General features: G+C 56.8%; 1 protein-coding gene across 1 annotated transcript in view; it reads left to right on the top strand.

Moving 5' to 3' along the window:
• Positions 1–12,833: 12,833 nt before the first annotated feature.
• RTN4RL1 (reticulon 4 receptor like 1) overlaps positions 12,834–20,980 on the top strand; it is a 65,686-nt gene continuing 57,539 nt past the window's right edge. The window contains exon 1 of the mRNA XM_037880770.2: positions 12,834–13,206. Within this exon, the coding sequence (XP_037736698.1) occupies positions 13,194–13,206 (13 nt within the window). The 5' untranslated portion in view covers positions 12,834–13,193. The remainder of the gene's footprint in view (positions 13,207–20,980) is intronic.

The raw sequence follows: 20,980 nt of genomic DNA, 5'->3' as shown, positions 1-20,980 counted from the left end.
AGAGCCGCGTGTGAGCCGCCAGATCCTAGACAGGAGCAGACGCCGACCGAGCAATCGAGCACAGGCGGCGGCTGTATGGGAGCGGGGCCTCTGGAACTCCCTGCCCCGGGCTTTTCCCACTCGACCCCACCATGGGGCAGGCTTTGCTCCTCCTGCACCACAACAGTGTGTGGGGCTTGGACAGCGCTGAGCGCCCTGCATAACACCCCCCGCTCCTGCTCCTGTCCCTGGGGTGCCCCCTGCATAACACCCCCCCCAGCTCCTGCCCCCTGGAGTCCCTGTATAACACCCCCCCTGCTCCTGCCCCCTGGAGTCCCTGTATAACACCCCCCGCTCCTGCTCCTGTCCCTGGGGTGCCCCCTGCATAACACCCCCCCCCAGCTCCTGCCCCCTGGAGTCCCTGTATAACACCCCCCGCTCCTGCTCCTGTCCCTGGGGTGCCCCCTGTATAAAACCCCCCCTGCTCCTGCCCCCTGGAGTCCCTGTATAACACCCCCCCTGCTCCTGCCCCCTGGAGTCCCTGTATAACACCCCCCGCTCCTGCTCCTGTCCCTGGGGTGCCCCCTGCATAACACCCCCACCAGCTCCTGCCCCCTGGAGTCCCTGTGTAACACCCCCCTGCTCCTGCCCCTGGGTTTTCCCCTGTATAACACCCCCCTGCTCCTGCCCCCTGGAGTCCCTGCATAACACCCCCCACTCCTGCTCCTGTCCCTGCGGTGCCCCCTGTATAACACCCCCTCCCCGCTCCTGCCCCCTGGAGTCCCTGCATAACACCCCCTATATAACACCCACCTGCTCCCACCACCTGCATAACACCCCCCTTACTTTAATTTTCGGGCGTGGCACACAGGGGCAGGTTTGTCCTGCAGTTTGCAGGGGTCATAGCAATAACATGCGACAGCCCATGTGAGCAGCATCAGGTTCAGCAACGTGGGTGGTGGGCAAAGTAAACACAGAACCGTGACTGGGCAGAGCCCCCCATGCAGGCACTGAGCCAGGAGCCCCAAGGCCAGACTTACTGGCATAAACTGGACCAGGGTGCAGCTGCCCTCCTTTTCAGTGGAAACCCAGCCTAGCCCAGCCAGACCTTGGCCCAGGGCCGGATTAATCTTTTGTGGGCCCTGGCACCTGGACTGTGGCCCTGCCACCCACGCTTCACCCCGAGACCCTGCCCCTGCTTAGCCTCTTCCTTCCGAGACCCCACCACTGCTCACATGGAGAGAACAGAGAGGAGCAAGGCATAGGGAAGCGGGGAGGCAGGGGCCTGGAGGGGGATGGGAGGGAGCTCAAGGAGGGCTGGGAAGCTGAAAGCCGCAGGGGGGCCATGGGGCAGAGAGCAGCTTGTGGGATGGGTCTCCATGGCTGGGGGCAGCAGTTTCACCCACACAGCCCAAGTTGGGGAGCCCAGTGGGAGGAGGTGGAGTGGGGAAGAAGCCCCTGTCACTGTCCCTCTAACCCCCCTTTTCTCCCAAGGCTGCCAGGCCCACCCCCTTCTTGTGATGGGCACCATGCTGTCCCAGCAGCAAGCCAGCGTGGCTGAGCCCACTGCACCTGTCCCCCAGCCCCTGTGCATGCGCCTGCATCCAGGGGGACCCCTGCATCTGGGCTCTGGATTCCTGCTCCCTGGAGATTATCAGTTGGAGGAATAAGAAGGAGACCATGCAGTACCAGTAAGTGTGGGAGGGAGTGTTAAACCCACAATGGGTTGGAAGAGAAGCCAGGATATAATTCCCCCTCCCTCCTTACTACAGGTCCCCCTTGGTCCGTATCTGATCACTGGTGCAATCCCCTTCCTCACCCCCAGACCTTCCCGCCAAAGGAAGAGCAAAGACAGTCGGTACTGAGTCTTTTGTTACACCATTGGCATGACGTATGCCTTGGGCTTCTCTAGAGGATTTTTAACTTTCTCTTTATCCAACAGATAGTCCCAACAATCGCAACAAACCAAACTGTGTTATTAACATAAGACAAATGGGTGAATCAACACACTCCACGCTTCCTTGAAGTTGGTGGGACTGAAAAACAAGCTTTCCCACCAGCGTGAGAAAGATGTATCCCTTCGCACCCTTTTGAAAAGCTTTTCTATCTTTTTAGTGGAGTGATGCATGGTGAGCACCTCGTTTTTACCTTGTGGCTCCACCTTTTAAGGTGCTGTCTTAAACTTCAGTGTGCTATTAACTGGTTTAACACAGATGTATTTACCCCCAAAGTGATTGGAGTCCCATGTTTATATAACATGTAGGCAACATGAACAGCTTGCACAGAAATATTTTGAAACACAAAGTCAATGTTACACCCCTGTATAGAGTATACGTGACACAACCAAATTGACACAAGGATTATGACTGACAATATAAAAGGAATTAACCAGAAACGGGTACACCAGCTTTGAACAGATTTGCCGGCGTTATTTACCTAAACAATGGCTGAGCTATTACGGCTACTTGGCTGGAGACTAGTGACACTTTCCTTGGTCCAAATTTAAATAGCTTTGTGGACCCTCAGTAAAACCTGTGGTACATGTATAGCCAATACCCGATTCCCAGTTGCAGGAGTTTAGGTTGACACGACTATAGCCTGCATCATCTCTGTGCACCCATTTAGGTATGTCCATAGGGATGAGAACAGAGTTGTTGACATTTAGGCCTATTGGGACTAAGGGGTACACCCACCTTTCACTGGCAGTGAGTATAGTTTGTATATATGTGGTGGTTATGTGGGTTTCCAGGTCATGAGAAATTGACACTTCCACCCTGCCTGGTGGATCGCTTCAAAAGAGCTAACGTTTCTTAGCAGTAGTTGCTCAGCTCTGAAGGGATGGTTCCACTGAATCCATCCTTGAGAATGCTCCTAGACACAGTTAGCAGCCAGGATTGGGCTTGAGCACAAGTTAAAGCCCATGAGCGGTTGCCCTGCAACACCCCTATGGCATCTATAATTAGTTTATGATCCTCCTCTTGCAATTTAACAATTTAATAGTCCAGACTGTCCAAGAGGGTTAATGAGGAGGTCACTGGCTGACTCAGCGTGACCTTGTCAGGCCCCATACTACATATTTTTCCAGCCAGGATGCATCAATTGAATTTAAAATACCCACTTTGCCACTGCATCCCTTTAGCCCCTATTTGGCTTGGGCAAGATGCTTTTTACCCAAGCTTCCCATCCCGAGATCAGTGTTTGAACATAGGGTGCACACATAGGTTCAATGCTGCTTATTGCCACTTGCAAAGGCATAGTGATCTTTAGAGAATAGACTGGCTCAATGGGCAGTAGCCTTTGGAATTCCCCTTTACTATCACAGGACCTACATTGCTTATACAAGGGTCCGGTACCACGGCCACTTGTTTGACCTCTCTGGCTCCATATATACCAATTACAACCCACCTGCCTGGGTCCTGTGCATTGACACTCATATCTCCGGTACAGCAACAGTTGCACATTGTACATCTACTACATTACAGAAACGAATCACTAAATGAATTCAACATGCCCTTGCTGTTACTGTGACAATGCAGACTTATACTATACGCACATTAGAGGAAGTATGTATCTTTATATTTAAAGCCTTCACCACAAATTGCACTTGCATGGTTATCTTTACCTTAAACACTCCCATCTTTAAAACAAGGGAATGTCTGAACTGATGCTGACACATCTAGATTCACCTCGCACGCTTAACACCTCTGAACAATTGCCCAAGTGGTCATCATTAAACTCCCACTTGCCAGCCTTTTCCCATTTGTGAACAAAGCGTGTTTGGTCAGCGTTTTTGTCAGCTATTACCATATAAGTGCTATTGGCCTCTGCCAACACCACCTGTGAGACACTTCCTACATCCTCCTTCCCTACAAGGGAGCAGTAGAGACCTTTTTCGTAGGCAGAGATGGTGATGTGGCCTCATGACATAATGTGGTGACACGAAATCCATGCCCTCCCATAACCTATTGCCAGTAACATCGACATCTTTCCCTGTGTTACAAAAGTAGTGCTCTCCCTCTTCTATGTGTAGCAGAGCACATTTAGCAATCCATGTATACAAATAAAATAAAATATCCATTGCATGATTGATGTGCTGGTCCTGAAAGGAAACAAACAAATATAAAGATTACTGTACATTCTGGTTGCTCAAGTTCCAGCTCCTTTCCAATTTTTGAGCTCAGAGGAATGGAACCACTTAAGGGTTTTCCTCCTCTTTCCTGTCCGCTCGACTTGGTATACGGTTGGGCTAGCCTTGTTGGTTATGGCTACTGGAGCTACCCATTTGGGGATGAGGACATGCCCTTTGTCTGAGTAGTCCCTATACAGGACTTGGTCCCCAACATCCCACTCTTGGATTTTTAGAGTCTCCCTCAACCTCTTGTCCATGAATTTAGCATTGCTCTTTAATTGTAGCACTACTTGCTTTTGGATCGTGCTGATGTTCTGTAGCAGCCTACTGATAAATTGATCCATTAATACTCAAGGTTGGTAATCGTCAGGGGGAGCTCCCCTGCAACCACCATTGCTCAGGTATATACATGACTCTTCCTGTAAGCACCTCATGTGGGGTAAAGCAGTGTTTCTCAAACTTTTGTACTGGTGACCCCTTTCACACAGCAAACTTATGAGTGTGACCCCCCTTATAAATTAAAAACACTTTTTTTGTATTTAACACTATTATAAATGCTGGAGACAAGAGGGGCTTGGGGGTGGAGGCTGACAGCTCGCGACCCCCCATGTAATAACCGTGACCCCCTGAGGGGTCACAACCCCCAGTTTGAGAACCCCTGGGGTAAAGCCATGAGTTGCCACTGTAGACCTTACTGCCATGAGGATTATGGGCAGCTTCTTGTAGGCGGGGTCCTGGGGAAGCCATAGGGTCCTGCGCCCCAACTTGGCAGTCAAACGTGACTCTCAGCCAGCCAGTAAAACAGAGGTTTATTAGATGACAGGAACATGGTCTAAACCAGAGCTTGTAGGTGCAGAGAATCGGACCCCTCAGCTGGGTCCATTTTGGGGGGCAGTGAGCCAGACAACCACGTCTGCACTTCACTCCATGTCCCCAGCCAGCCCCAAACTGACTCCCCCTCCAGCCCCTCCTCCTCTGGGCTTTGTCCCTTTCCAGGGCCAGGAGGTCACCTGAGTCCTTTGTTCTCCAACCCTTTAGCTCTCACCTTGGTGGGGGGGGGGGGAAGGCCCAGGCCATCAGTTGCCAGGAGACAGGGTGTTGGCCATTCTCTGTGTCCAGACCCCTGGTGGTCAGTCCCCAAATGAGCTAAGCTGCTCCCTTTTACACCAGTGCACCTGGAGCAGGCCCAGTAGAGTCAAGGGGGCATGGTTTCCTCAGCCCACAGTGTAGGGTTAACCCTTCCCGACCAGTGCGGGACGAGTGCGACCCGTCACGCTCCCCACATGTGCCCCCTGCCCATTGCACCCCTGGCCACCTCCCCTCTCCATGCACCTCACCTCTACAGATGCTGAAAGAGAAGTAGAAGGAGCTAGAGGCCTCAGGGACAGGACTGACACCCAGTACCCCTCAGAAAGCTAAAAAAGGTGAAATGGCTTCGAAGCAGGAAGGAGAGAGAAGAAAAATCAGATGGGTTCTTGCCAAGAAGATACATCTGGGTGGGGAGCAGGGGCCCTGGGTGAGGCTGACATGGGGCAGTATCTGGGTGGGGAGCAGGGGGCCCGAGTGATGCTGACACGGGGCAGTGTCCGGGTAAGGAGCAGGGGGGGCCGGGTGAGGCTGACACGGGGCAGTGTCCGGGTGGGGAGCAGGGGGCCTGGGTGAGGCTGACATGGGACAGTGTCCGGGTAAGGAGCAGGGGGCCCCGGGTGAGGCTGACACGGGGCAATGTCCGGGTGGGGAGCAGGGGGCCTGGGTGAGGCTGACATGGGGCAGTATCTGGGTGGGGAGCAGTGGGGCCCAGGTGAGGCTGACACGGGGCAGTGTCCGGGTGGGGAGCAGGGGGCCCGGGTGAGGCTGACACGGGGCAGTGTCCGGGTGGGGAGCAGGGGGCCCGGGTGAGGCTGACATGGGGCAGTGTCCGGGTAAGGAGCAGGGGGCCCTGGGTGAGGCTGACACGGGGCAATGTCCGGGTGGGGAGCAGGGGGCCTGGGTGAGGCTGACATGGGGCAGTATCTGGGTGGGGAGCAGGGGGGCCCGGGTGAGGCTGACACGGGGCAGTGTCTGGGTGGGGAGCAGGGGGCCCGGGTGATGCTGACACGGGGCAGTGTCCGGGTAAGGAGCAGGGGGGCCCGGGTGAGGCTGACACGGGGCAGTGTCCGGGTGGGGAGCAGGGGGCCTGGGTGAGGCTGACATGGGACAGTGTCCGGGTAAGGAGCAGGGGGCCCCGGGTGAGGCTGACACGGGGCAGTGTCCGGGTGGGGAGCAGGGGGGCCCGGGTGAGGCTGACACGGGGCAGTGTCCGGGTGCGGAGCAGGGGGCCCGGGTGAGGCTGACACGGGGCAGTGTCCGGGTGGGGAGCAGGGGGCCCGGGTGAGGCTGACACGGGGCAGTGTCCGGGTGGGGAGCAGGGGGGCCCGGGTGAGGCTGACACGGGGCAGTGTCCGGGTGGGGAGCAGGGGGCCCGGGTGAGGCTGACACGGGGCAGTGTCCGGGTGGGGAGCAGGGGGCCCGGGTGAGGCTGACATGGGGCAGTGTCCGGGTAAGAAGCAGGGGGCCCTGGGTGAGGCTGACACGGGGCAGTGTCCGGGTGGGGAGCAGGGGGCCTGGGTGACGCTGACATGGGACAGTGTCCGGGTAAGGAGCAGGGGGCCCTGGGTGAGGCTGACACGGGGCAATGTCCGGCTGGGGAGCAGGGGGCCTGGGTGACGCTGACATGGGGCAGTATCTGGGTGGGGAGCAGGGGGCCTGGGTGAGGCTGACACGGGGCAGTGTCCGGGTGGGGAGCAGGGGGCCTGGGTGACGCTGACACGGGGCAGTGTCCGGGTGGGGAGCAGGGGGCCCGGGTGAGGCTGACACGGGGCAGTGTCCGGGTGGGGAGCAGGGGGGCCCGGGTGAGGCTGACACGGGGCAGTGTCCGGGTGGGGAGCAGGGGTCCCGGGTGAGGCTGACACGGGGCAGTGTCCGGGTGGGGAGCAGGGGGCCCGGGTGAGGCTGACATGGGGCAGTGTCCGGGTAAGGAGCAGGGGGCCCTGGGTGAGGCTGACACGGGGCAATGTCCGGCTGGGGAGCAGGGGGCCTGGGTGACGCTGACATGGGGCAGTATCTGGGTGGGGAGCAGGGGGCCTGGGTGAGGCTGACACGGGGCAGTGTCCGGCTGGGGAGCAGGGGGCCTGGGTGACGCTGACACGGGGCAGTGTCCGGGTGGGGAGCAGGGGGCCCGGGTGAGGCTGAGACGGGGCAGTGTCCGGGTGGGGAGCAGGGGGCCTGGGTGAGGCTGACATGGGACAGTGTCCGGGTAAGGAGCAGGGGGCCCCGAGTGAGGCTGACACGGGGCAGTGTCCGGTGGGGAGCAGGGGGCCTGGGTGACGCTGACACGGGGCAGTGTCCGGGTGGGGAGCAGGGGGCCTGGGTGAGGCTGACACGGGGCAGTGTCCGGGTGGGGAGCAGGGGGCCTGGGTGAGGCTGACACGGGGCAGTATCTGGGTGGGGAGCAGGGGGCCTGGGTGAGGCTGACACGGGGCAGTGTCCGGTGGGGAGCAGGGGACCCGGGTGACGCTGACACGGGGCAGTGTCCGGTGGGGAGCAGGGGGACCCAGGTGACGCTGACACAGGGAATTTTCGCAGAGAGGTGTGGTATGAAGTCAAGGTTGTGCAGCATTTCACATGTGCCAGATGATCACCTCAATGAAGCTGTTCACAATGGGTCATAGGAGTCAGTTTCCAGAGACTTCTGACGCCGCAGGTTACTCTGGCTTCCCGAGTGTAGCGCGCCCAAGCCTTTGCGACTAGCATTTCCTGGGACTCCAGAAACTTGGTAGCCAACGTGGCCAATGCTTTCTTGGAGGTGCAGTCATGCAGGTGGTTTTATAACGGTGCTTTCTCCCCACTCTCTGAGGGGACGCGTGTCCATAAGGCCAAAGGAACCATTAACAGGGATGGCAATGACAACACCTTCAGAGGGTCTGGTTCTCAAGGCCCTGCTCAGAGATTTGCCACCAATGATCACTCCAGTCTGGTTTAGCTGTTTGACAGAGGAACGATCCTGCTGTACCTTGGCACCATGCGTTGACAGAGAGGGTTCTGTGTCACAGGTGTAATAATTCCCAGCAGTCCCTCTCCTGCATGCTGTCCCGGAGTGGGCCTCCCATCTCCACAAAAAACAATGGCTTTTCCAGTGGCTCCCTCACACTGAATGGATCCCCTCTCCAAGGCTGGGCCACATGGCAGGTTACCTGAAAGGGATCACTTCTAATGGGTGACTGTGGTTCCCCCCCCACGAGCTGCCAGTTCCCTAGCACCCAAAAATGGGGTGTAATGGGTGACCAAATACTGCCTACAGGGGCCCCCTCCCTTACAGGGGGCTGCAGCTTTCCTTCACCACACAAGTCTCTCTTCATACCTGCCCTTGAGTCCTGATCCCAAAGCATGTGCCAGGACCTACTTGCTCTCAGGGCTCTTTGTGTTTTCAAAACAAGTTATGTAAGCTGCGTAGACAAGGCTGCCTGTTCCTTTAGCTTCTCTCCACAGCACTAAACATCCTCATGGCCTGTCCTCAGTCCCAGCCCCGTCTGAAGGGAAAGCAGCTCCTCCATGACTGCCCTGGCTTGAGCAGAGACATGCTGGGCAGACTGTCATTGTGTGGCATGTTATGCCAGTTGGACAGATTAACTTCCTGCAACCACCAGAACCCAAAGTAATGTGTCTCATATCCTCCTGCTAATTAGAGCCCTAGAGAACGGTGGTCCTGTGAAAGCAATTCATATGGTCCTAAACAATTAACCCTTTCCCTCAAACACCAGATGGAAGTCTGACATCCCCCAAGCAATGTGCCGTACCCGCCCTCAGCTGTGCTCCATAGAGCTCTGCTGGAACAAGCTGTCTGGGGATGTTCTGATCTCTAAATCCCTGGATCAAGCGCTCTGGGGCAATGGACCAAAAACCCCATCAAGAAGGGTTTTAGGACCAGCTCCGGCCATTGCTGCGGCTGCAGCACCCCCACGCCCTGCTCGCTCATCCCCTCCCTTTCCTCCCCGGGCCCCCGCCCCTTCGGAGGCTGCTGCTTTGACACCGTCACTGACAGGCGCTCAGCTAGCTCTGTCTGTCAGGCTAGCAGAGGATGGGTCAACCTGCTCAGCAGGAGCCCTCCCTGTCTGATGAAACCAGGCAGGTGTCAGGATCCCTCAGACATGGGACCCTGATCCACAGATTGGCTGGATTCAGTAAATCCATCTATGCCTGTGACATCAGCATCCAACTGTAACCTCACCAATGGGACTGTGCTCCAGGGAGAGGCAAGGGCAGGAGGAAGGGGCTCCCTGGAGACCCACCTCACCACAACCCTGCGATGCAAGGTCAGGGAGCGAATCAGGCAGGAGGCAGAGTCTGGCTGGAAAAGAGAAAGTGATTTACATACAGAGCTCCTGGGCCAGCAGTGATGGGGCAGGAGAGAAAGAAAACACAGGCCCATTGGGCAGGAGATTTGGGGATTGATCAGGATTTGCTGAAGCGCATCAGGGCCTCTGTCACATGCACCATCTGGCTAGTGCTCAGGCTCTGCTCCCAAGCCCCTGACTGCTATTTCTAAGGCCCCCCTCACATTAGTCATGGAGCACCAGGGACAAGAATTACAGTTCTCATAAAGGGGCCCCAGTGGGCTCTGCTTTTTGCCTCTCCTAGGTCCGGAGGCTTCTCTCTCCTGCAAATCATCATCAGTCAGGGGTGCCTTAGCCTACGCGCTGGGCCCGGCTTCCTCTCCCCGCCTGGTAACTGCACAGGTGAAGGGCCGTCTCTCTGGCTCTCAGCCTGCGCACCTGGGGCTTCGCTGCCCCAGAGGAGCACAGCTGGCCCAGGGGGTCTCCCTGCTGAGGCCGGATCCCCGCAGGCCTGGCGCCTCTTGCTGGCGTCACACACTGACACACTCGCTGCTGCATTTGGACTTCTCAGACATTTGATTACAAACTAATTAAATTAGACCTTCTCTCCCCTACACGGGTTGAGTGACAGCTGCACCACACACTCCCTTCCCTCTGCACTCTGTCTTACTCAGCGCTTGAGTAATCAGTGCCTGGACAGACTTCGTCCAACAGTGGGCTCATCTCACACCCCCCTTTCACACCATCCCACCAATGCGCCCAGTCCCCTCATGCTCCCAGGGCTGCGGAGGGGTTTGTACATTCCAGGCGAGTACAGTCACTGGGCTGCTCGGGCTTTGGAAGCATTCCCGGTGTGTGTGGAAAGAACAGTAACCACCCTCGTGATGTTCACATCGCAGGCTCAGAGAAATGTGGGGCTGGAAGGGACCTCGAGAAATCATCTAGCGCAGCCTCTGCGCTGAGGCAGAACCAAGTAACCCTCGATCATCCCTGATCGGTGTTTGTCCAACCTGTTCTGAAAGCCTCCAACGATGAGAATTCCTCAGCCTCCCTCGATAGCCTGTGCCAGAGCTCAGCTCCAGAGTGACCCGTGCTTCCTCACATCGAACCTAAATCTCCCTCGCTGCACATTAAGCCCATGACTTCCTGTCCGGCCTTCCCTGGCCAACTGAGCACAGCGCTCTTTGAAACAGCCCTGCACATCTCTGAAGACTGTTTTCAGGCTCTGGCGTCTTTTCTCAAAACTAAACATGCTCAGTGGTCTCACCCTTTCCTCACAGGTCAGGTTTTCTACACGCTGGGTCATTTTTGTTGCTCTTGTTTGGACTCTTTCCAGTTTGTCCACCATCAAGGCCGTATGGAAGACAAATCAACCCAACGAGTCCGCCAAAACCTCTCTTAGCTTTTGGGTTGACAGAGACTTTATGAAGCTCCCAAACTCTACTCTGCCGGCCCCGGCTCCCCACCATTCTCCACAGCAGGCCCTTGGTGGAGAGAATCATTCGTGACTTACAGCCTCCAACCTGAGGCCCAAATCTATCTTTCATTCTCTGGTGTCTGTGCGCTCAGAAGTCTCCGTCTGGGAGGCCGCTGACAGCATCCCATTGGGGGGCGGGGGGATTCCCGGCTGGGAACAGAGAGAGGCTCTGCGATGCTCCCCACTCTCTTGGCTTCAGACTGAACTTGCTCCAATACTCAAGTGCAAAAATGCCTCTGTGAGAACTGGCTGACTTGCAGCCTCCCAACGGCAGACTGAGGCTGGCGGGAATGTGCCCTGTGCTCTCACTGGTCACAGCCCAGACTGCTGACTCTGGGTGGCTCTCACATCTGATTAGAAAGCAGTGTGGAGAAAAGGAGAGGGGGAGACAGAGCAGTGGGGAAGGGGCCAAAGAGAGGGAAAGAGAACAAGGGATGAGAGAAAGCCATCGCAAAGGAGACGGGGAAGGGTGGCACAGAGAGATCTACCCAGGTGACTCTCCCATGAGCCTTTCCCTGCAGACATGCAGCCTGGAGCCTGGCTCCCAGCTGGATTCAGGACCAGCAGGGGCAGGTGACACTGGGCCCAGCAGTGACAGGGATGCGGGGAGGGCGCAGGGGGTGCGGACGCTGCCAGGGGGATTCCTGACTTAGCACTTAGCTGCTGTATGCCCGCGGGTGGTGCAGGCTCCGGGGCCTCCCCCCGGCAGGTCTCCCTGCAGCCACGGGAAGGGAACGCCGGGTACTGGGGGCGCCTGGGGGGCGCTCAGGGTGTTCAGCTCCATCCGCTCCCCTCCCTCCGCAGCTCTGGTTTTCCTGAAGGGTGCAGATCAGCTGCCCAGGGGCTTCCCTTCTCTGCCCCCCGTCTGTCTCTGCTGCCGGAGGCAGCCCCCGCGGCCGCCCCAGCCCAAGTCCCGCACTTTGGCTGTTTGAAACGGGCCTTGGAGCAGCCCCCGCGGCCCTGCCAGCCCCGCCCTGCCCGGCAGCCCCCGCCGGCCGGAGGGGAGCGGCCCGCCCGCCCCGGGCTCCCCCCAGCACCCTGGCCAGCACCTGGGGCCCGTCTGTCGCGCCGAGGGCCGGGGGGCACCGCTCCCCTGTCCCGCAGGCGGCGGGTCACGGGCGATGGGGCCGCCGGGGCGCCAGGCACCGGGCTGCAGACAGCGCCCGCCCGAGCATCCCGCGTGCCGGGGGAGTCGGCTCCTTGCGTTGCCATAGCAATGGGGAGAGGGTCTTGCCTGGCACGTTGTCATAGTTACAGCAGCTGCCTGTCAGCGCGGGGAGCGCCCCCGGCCAGCCCCCTCCCCATCCTCTCCGCGGGGCTCGCTGGGGCCAAGGGCCCGAGCCGGCCCCTGTCCCGGCGCTCAGCGCGGGGACTCGTGTCTCGTTGCCGGCAGACGGAGCCTGCCCAGCCCGGGCCCGGGCTTCCCCAGGGGCGAGGCGCAGCTGGCGCCCGAAGCCCCCCGTAGGGAGGCAGAGCCCAGGGCACCTGGAGCACTGACCCTCGGGCAAGTGCGGGCAGGGCCACCCCCGGGGCGGGGGCCGAGCCCTCCTGTCCGGAGCCCCGGGGCAGGGGCAGGAGCCGGTGGCCCCCGGGGCAGAGCCAGGAGCAGGGGGCGAGCCCCCGGTCAGGATCCGAGGCAGGGGCCGAGCCCGCCTGTCCGGAGCCCCGGGGCAGGGGCCGAGGCAGGGGCTGGTGGCCGCCGGCGCAGGGGCAGGGGCCGGGGCCGGGCTCGGCGGATGGGGCCGCTGGGCAGCGAAGCACTTTCACAAACGTTAGATGGGAGGCGGGAGCGACGGGAGCGGAGCGCAGGGGAGGGGAGCGGCCGGGCTCGCCCAGCCCAGCCCAGCCCGCAGCCGCCGCCGCCGCAGGAGGAGCGGGGAGAGGGACCCGGCGCGCCGAGAGCCCCTTATAGGCGCAGCCCGAGGGGGTGGGGGGCGGCAGCGGCGCCCAGCCCAGAGGGGGGCGGCTCCCCCCCTAAAAGCCGCCGAGGGGAGCGAGCGCCAGGCACAGGGGAGGGAGGGAGGCAGCCAGCACCGCGCCGCCGCCTTGCGCGCTCCGCAGCCCGGACTCCGGCTCCGCTGCCCGCTCGCGATGCCCCTGCAGGGGCAGCTGCCCCGGGATCCGGCTCCGCGCTCTCGGATTAGCTGCCGCCGCCGCCCGCAAGCCGGCCCCGGGCTCTGATCGGCGCCGCGCCGGGAGGTTTCGCAGCGTCCTTCCCAGCGGCACCGGCTCCAAGATGCTCCGCAAAGGTGAGTCCGGGCTCGGGGCCGCTGGGCAGGGGCTTCGCGGGGCAGCGCGCTCCGGAGGGCCCGGGGCCGCCCGCGGGGCCCTCAACTTTGGCACTTGGCTCCGTGTCGCCAAACTTAGGAGCCGCGGCGGGAGCGGGCGGGACGCGCCAGGGCTCCGGTCCGCTGTCCAGGGTGCTGGTGCCGGCCACGGCGCTCGGGGTCCAGCGGCGCCAGCGCCGGGGGGACTGAGCCCCAGCCAGCGGCGCTCTGCCGGCGCCGAGAGACGCCGGGGCTGGGGGGCCTGGGGGCGCATCGCCCCGGCCTCAAACTTTAATGCAAGGAAGAGTTGGGGGGAGCTCGCGGGACCGAGCTGGGGGCTGGGAACTCGCGGGCTTTGTCTCGTCCCCTTTGTTCCTCGCTGTCTCTGTGTCCCCGCTGCCCCCCAGCTCCTCTCCTGCCCCGGCCCCGCTCCCCGCTCGGCCCTGCCCGAAGCTGGATGTTCTGATCCAAGCCCCCTGGGAGGCCGAGAGCGGAATCGATATTTCACAGCCCCAGACGCGGGGATTATAGGATTTGCCAGGGTAGCTCATTAATTTTCCAAAGGCTGGAGAGTTGGGTCCTTTCTCGTTAACCCCTGCGGCGCCGGGAGCCGGGCTGCGCTCCCCACCTGCCCGGCGCTTCCCCAAGATGCTCCTTCCCCATGGGGAGCTGCTGGGCTCCAGCGAGCCGCTGGTGATGTAATTCCCCGGGCGCTGGGCGAGGCGCTCGGCGCCTGGGCACGGCGCTGCTGGAGCTCCTGCTCTGCAGGAGGGGAAGGGGCGCTCCTCTCAGCACGCCCTGGGTCCGCTCCTCTTCCCCTCGGGCAGGCGGTGCAGCCAGGGCCCGGGGGAGCAGAGGAGAGGGCTCTGCTAGAGGCCGGCTTGGGCGCCGCGGGGCTGGCGGGTTGCTTGGCAGAGCTGTGCGGATCCTTGGCGCAGGCTGGTTTTTAATTCCTGATGACTGGCCCAGGAGGAGGGCAATAAAAGCACGGGAAGAGAGGGCCAAGGGGGGGGGCTCTGTTGTAAGAAGGGGGCTTCAGGGACTGGCAGTGAGCTAGGGGAACCTTCGAGCTAACGCTAAAGTTTGGCGTTATTCAAGGGAAAAGTCTCAGCCCCCCTCACATGTCCCAAGAGTCCCCGCACAGCTGCACCCCTCTGTGCCTGTGTAATCCTGCAATTGTCACAACTCTGGGCAGGTGACATCACAACCATTTCCATGGCAACAAACTAGGACATCACAGGCCAAGATTTTTGACATCACTACAAAGGAAGAAGGCAAAGTCTGGGTCCTCTCCCTCCTCACACATGCACCAATGCCAGCCACTGGCTACGCAGAAAGCAATGGCTGGGCAGGCTGTGTGGCGCTGTAGAGTCCTGGGGCAGGCCAAGACTTGGTAGCCCGGAGGCCAGGAGCGGGTCAAAGTCAGCATCGAGCCCTGAGGCTCTGAACCCCCAGGCCATGGGTGGCCACTGAGGCATCCTGGGGACTTGGGGAGGTTTCCAGTGGCTGTGGCTCCACTCCCTCCTATTGGTCCCCGCTTCTGGAAGTTCTCAGCTGCAGCTGGCCCATGCTGAGCGATTGAGCCCTTCCACTATGCACTAGGCACTCTCGCCTACCCTGTCCGATGCAGGGTGAGTGTGGAACAGGCCAGGGAAGTGGCACCAGGAGGCCTGGCACTTCCTCCACAGGCTCGCACTGAGGGATGGTCTGTGCCTTGCTGTGCTGAATTCAGTTCAGGTGCCCAGGATCTGATTTATAGGCTTGATGTGAGCATCAGGAGTAAAGGACACTAGGCCTGTCTCTCAGTGCATAGCTGGTGGCACCAACCCTAAAGCCTTCCCAGGGTGAGGACTTCCTGGAATGCTGCACAGGAGAGAACTCGGGATCCCGCTTGGAGAGCCTGGAGCACGGGAAGGAGTTTCTCTGCTGGGGAGTAAAGACAGCTGCAGGGCCTTGGGTTCTGAGTCTTAGTTCCTCTGACTTCCAGTGGACTTTGTGCAGCTTATTAGTCAAAACAAGTTTGTGGTTGCCCCTGGGGCTAGGTGCTCAGTGTGCTGTGTCCTCTGGTGAGCACCATCCCTGCAAATGGACCCCATCAGAAAACAAAACTTGCTCAGAATCCCAAGCGTGCCAGAGCTGCTGACAATGCTCAGAGCAGAGAGAAGTAGCGGCTGCCTTGGTTTCCAGCCCCTCCATCACCCAGGCACTCCTGGGGATAGCAAAAGCACTGCCCTGGTCTGAAAAAAGGAGAGGAAATGAGATGCAGAGACTAGGTGGAGCTGCTCCCCGCAAACAGGAAGGAAGGTCTGGTAAAAGGGTTTCATTTCACCAGGACTAGCCTGTTAAGGTCAAGATCTACAGCTCTCATTTTCAGAGCTAGAAAAACAAAATGCAAATCAACAGCCTCTGGGCTAATACAGAACCTATTCTTAAAGTTTTTGTCTTGTTAAGCAAGGAAATAGAGTGCCAAATAGGCTTTGTTAAGTGGCAGTCTAATTAATAATTTAAAATCTTGTAGCTGTCTTTCATTAGAATTTATCTGTACATCAACCACAAAATCAGTCAAACACACTCATTTATAAGTTAATGCCATCTCTGAATAATTCAACAAGCAGCTAGATTAAGGCCTGCATTCCTACAAGATGCATTCCATTCTTGGGGCTTCTGTAGCCAGAGGGTCCCTGTATGGCAGCTTGAATAGGCCCAATTCCTTGGCAAGTCTGCAGCGCTGTGGTACAGTCAGGCGGGTACATGGCTACAGTCCCCAAGTGCTTCCCCGGTGAGGCCACGTAATTCTGCTGGGAAGGGAATGAAAACAAACAGAACCCACGAGACATGCCGGGCGTGTGTGCGCAGTGCACAGGAGGGGCCAGTCTGTCCTTCCCCACAGCAAGAGGGAGTGAGGAGGCAGACTCCCAGGTTCTCCCTCCCTGTAGGGAATGGCTGAGGGAAGCAAGGAACTTTCTGCGGAGCACTAGAGCCACGCTGATTTCCCTAGAGCTTCAACGCAGCTGTGAGCTGATCATGCTCCATGTCAGAGGAATGTGGCAATTTGGAGCTTAGAAAAATTCCTACTGGTGTGGGCTTTGGCCTCCTCTGGGCTCCCCATACCCACTCCATGGGATGTCTCAGGGAGCAGCCAGCAGGCTGTGGACAGGGGCAGAGAGGTTTCTGGAGGCCATTCCAGGGGCCCGGAGACGTGCTTGGGCAGTTTCGCTTGTGAGTGAAGAGGATTAAACTGTGGCTTTTTGTTTTGCCTCCATCATGTCAGAGCTGGTTTGTCACTGCTGGGGTCCCATGGGGATGCCCGGGTGGAAATCTCTGGGAGGGACTTTATTCCAGTCCATGTCAATGCCCCCCAGCCTAGCTCTACTGTGCAGAGTGTCCTATTACAAACTGTACCTCCCGGATGCCTTGCTGAGAACAGCCTGGGGCAGATGGGGGGGATGAAGGTTTCCAGCTGAGATGCAGCGGAAGAGACACAGGGGGTACCAGGAGCAGGAAGAGCAGAGAGAAGGTTCTCCCCGACTGGCCAGACTGTGGGCAGGGACACTGAGGAGGCCAATGCTAGGGGAGAGGTGGGTGAGGGGATGGGCTGACACAAGCCTATGGAGGGTTTTAAACACTCAAAGGGAGGTTTTCAGCTGGCTCTTAGAGTGAGCAGGAGCCAGTGGAGAGGTCTGAGGAAGGGATGCTGTGTCATGTGACTGCACATACATGACTAGGTGGGACAGTATGTATAGTGGGGGTGCTGAGAGCCACTGAACCAAACTGTAAACCCTGTGTAGGATGAAACCACTTCAAGCTGTGGGGGGACGGGGGGGCAGCACCCCCTGCACCCTTAGCTCCAGCACCCTGGTGGGTGACAGCATTCTGCACAGATCAGAGCTTGCAGAGCTGGGATGTGGGGAGGCTACAGAGCAGGGAGTTACAATTGTCATGGCAAGAGGAGAGCTAATCTCTCTGAGCATCTGCACTGCTCTCTTCGCCATGGTGTCCCAATGCCTGCGAGCTTTAGGGAGCAGGGACATTGACAGCTTTATCAGTCTGTAAAGGGCTAGGCACTGCAGGACTCAATCATAGTAACAAAGTAATGAAGGCCTGGATGAGCATGTCAGGAGAAGTGAAGCAAAAGCCATGCTGTACCCATGTGTTCTTCCATACGTGGCAATAGTCAGATGTGCAGATGTGTCAGATTGGGGAGGAAAAGGTGAGTTCAAGGTCAAGGAGGATGCCAAGATCACGGACAGCAGAGTCCAGGGGTTGAAGTTGTCCATGTGGCTTGTTCAGTCCACTGACATCTCTTTTTAGCGCCTCTCCTGCTTAGCTGAAAGCTTCCTGCGCCAGATGAGCAGCAAAATGACATTAAGTTAATTTCATGTTGTTGCTCAGCTGGTACATGGAAGGGAGCCAAGGAGACAAGCAGGATGGAGTTGCTGGGGTAGGGAAGGAGATAAAGGGGCCAATCTGAACTTCTGCCCATCTCCCTTTGCAGAAGGCTCTTTTTGTTAATAACTTGAAGAGAGAAAGTGACTAGAATCAATCCTTGTTCATTCTGCATCAGAGGGCCTGGCTGCAAAGGGGAAGGGACCAGACATTTTAGTCAGTTTCTCTTTACATCCAGCTTCAGGTGTAAAGAGACAGATGCTGAAGGAAAAGGGGTAATCCTGGGTAGTTTTCCTCAAGGAGGGGAAAGAGATGGAGCTGAACTCAAGGGCTATTTTCTTGCCTGGGACCTTATTTAATAACAACATTTTCATCAGAGTAGAACATAGGCCTCATTTGGGATCGGGGACCCATTGAGCCGGGCCTTGGAAAAACAGCTATTAAAATATGGTTCCTGTACCAAAGATCTAAGAGATCTTTCTGCCTAGGAGAGGTCAATTCTGTGACGGGAATGGAGAGGAAGACACAGCTTTATTTGTTCAATGCAAGTTGAAGATTGTCAGGTGGGAGTCATTAGAGGTGTCAGAATGTGCAGAGTGGAGGGTCATCGCTGTGAAGTGGCCAAGAGGTTTAAGGGTAGAGCTTAGGTGAGTGTGAGAGAGAACAGAGAATTGACTCTTGGGGTGTGGATAGCTAGTGCTACAGGGCAGCAGCAATGCTCTGCTCATTTCTAGGCATACCTGTATTCTAAAAATAGTCCCATAGCTGCACTTTGTGTCTCCTCCCGAGATGTGGCACGTGGCACCAGCTGGTTCCCACCACGGCCCTTACACTAAGAAGAATCTGCAGCCATTTGCCCTGCAGAGCACAGGCTGCTTGGAACAAAGGCCCACTGTCCTGCAGACCAAGTGTATCTGTATCTCGGTAGATCACCTCTTTTGCAGCAAGATCCATTTGCTAGATTATGCAGAGTGTGTACCCACGGCCGTCTCACCTGCATTCAGCCCACTCAGCCATTACTGCAAGGCTATTTCAAACATTCCAAACTTCTGAGTGGGATCAAAGAGCTACATTAAAAAATACATCAAAATAGAACCCACCCCATGCCAGAGAACTGCTTCTCTCTTTTAGATGTATGCTTTACTCTTTGCTTCCAAGTGATTTTCAATACACCTTTCCCTAGCATGTTGGTCTTGGAGAATCAACTCCTATTATCCATGGAGTAGGAACAGCATGGGTATTTGAGGAGCAACCCTCCCTCATGGCCCTGTCAGGTGTACAAGGGAGTATAGCCTCTGTCCGATCCACTCAATCTCTAGCTCTTCTGCATAGATGTGGATAGGTGGATGCACAACTGGTTGAAAGACCATACTCAAAGAGTAGTTACAATGGTTTGCAGTCAAACTGGGAGGACGTATCTGGTGGGGTCCTATAGGGGTCAGTCCTGGGTTTGGTACTATTCAATATTTTCATTCATGACTTGGAAAATGGAGTGGAGAGCGTTCTCATAACATCTGAGGATGACACCAAGCTGGGAGGGGTTAGGAGCACTTTGGAGGACTGGATTAGAATTCAAAATGACCTTGACAAATTAGAGAATTAGTCTGAAATCAACAAGATGAAATTCAATAAAGACAAGTGCAAAGTACTCCACTTAGGAAGGACAAATAAAATGCACAATTACAAAACTGGGAATAACTAGCTAGGTGGTAATATGCTGGAAAGAATCGGGGCGGGGGGGGGGGTAAAGTGGATCACAAATTGAACATGAGCTGCAAACAAGGCTAATATAATTTTCGGCTGTATTAACAAGAGTATCGTATGTAAGACATGGGAGCTCTACTCGGCACTGGTGAGGCTTTAGTTGGAGTCCTGTGTCCGATTTTGGGTGCCAATCTTTAGAAAAGATGTGGACAAATTGGAGAGAATCCAGAGGAGAGCAACACAAATGATCAAGGTTTACAAAACCCCTGACCTATGAGGAAAGGTTAAAAAACCTGGGCATGTTTAGTCTTGAGACAAGAAGAGGGAGGGTGGACCTGATACTAATCTTCACATAAGCTAAGTATTGTTATAAAGAGGATAATGATTAATTGTTCTCCATGTCCACTGAAGGTAGGACAAGAAGTAATGGTCTTAATCTGCAGCAAGGGAGTTTTAGGTTAGATATGAGGAAAAACTTCCTGACTCGAAGGGTAGTGAGATACTGGAATTGGTTACCAAAGGAGGTGTGGAATCACCATCCCTGGAAGTTTTTAAGAATAAGGTTGGACAGACTCCTGTCAGGGAGGGTCTGCGTTTATTTGATCCTGCCTCAGAGCAGGGGTCTGGACTTGATGAACTTTTGAGATCCCTTCCTACATTGCTATGTGTCACGGAGTGTGGGGGAGTCCGGGGCCTGCACCCCTCTTCCTGGGATTCACTGAGACTCTCAGCCAGCCAGTAAAACAGAAGGGTTATTGGACAACAGGAACACCATCTAAAACAGAGCTTGTGGGTACACCCAGGACCCCTCAGTCAAGGCCCTCTGGGGGAGCAGGGAGCTTAGACCCCAGCCCTGGGGTTCCCTGCGTTCCACCACCCAGCATCAAACTGAAAACTAACCCCCCACCCCACCCCCAGCAGGCTCTCTCCTGCAGCCTCTGTCCACATTTCCAGGCAGAGGTGTTATCTCCCCCTCCCCCTCCTGGCTCAGGTGACAGGCTCTCAGGTCTCCCATCCCCAGTGAAACTCCCCTGCCACATTCCCAGGTCAACACTCCCCCCTCCCTGCTGCGTCACACCATGATTCTGTGAAGTGCGCCAGTTTTGAGGTGGACATTTGTCCACTAGGAACTGCATTGGGACTTCCTCTTATACAAACCACTGAACAGCCTTTGAAGATAACAGCTTTTGACAGCTAAGAACTTGAGCCACATTTGAAGCAGAGAGTTGGAATTGAAAAGCTGGAGTTAAAAAGCTGGAGCTGTAACCCATTATCAATCCCCTGAGCCATCCTGTGTGCAGACTTGATTGTTAGATATGCTCCTTCACTGCCTAACCAGCTGTAGGTGCCCACCCAAGACACTCAGCTGAAGTGTGGGAAGAAACCATCAGCCTAGACTACATGTTTAGTGTCCCAAGGTTACGAGACTTATCCCTGTGTAAACAGCCTGCTCCTGAATTTCACAGTGAAAAAAAATTCTTTAAAGGAAGGGAATGAAATAAAAAACTGAATAAAGGAACAAGCAGTGTAGTCTGTAGGAATGAGTGCTTTGCTGGGAGCCAGGATACCTGAATTCTCATTCTGCCTTTGCCACCCCTTGCTCTGTGACCTTGGGCAAATCGCTTAATGCCTGTCTCTTAGTCTGTAAAATGGGGATAATCATTCT

The sequence above is a fragment of the Chelonia mydas genome, chromosome 17 (genome assembly GCF_015237465.2).
Source record: "Chelonia mydas isolate rCheMyd1 chromosome 17, rCheMyd1.pri.v2, whole genome shotgun sequence".
In the NCBI taxonomy this organism is placed as follows: domain Eukaryota; kingdom Metazoa; phylum Chordata; order Testudines; family Cheloniidae; genus Chelonia; species Chelonia mydas.
This window is presented reverse-complemented; position numbering and strand designations above follow the sequence as displayed.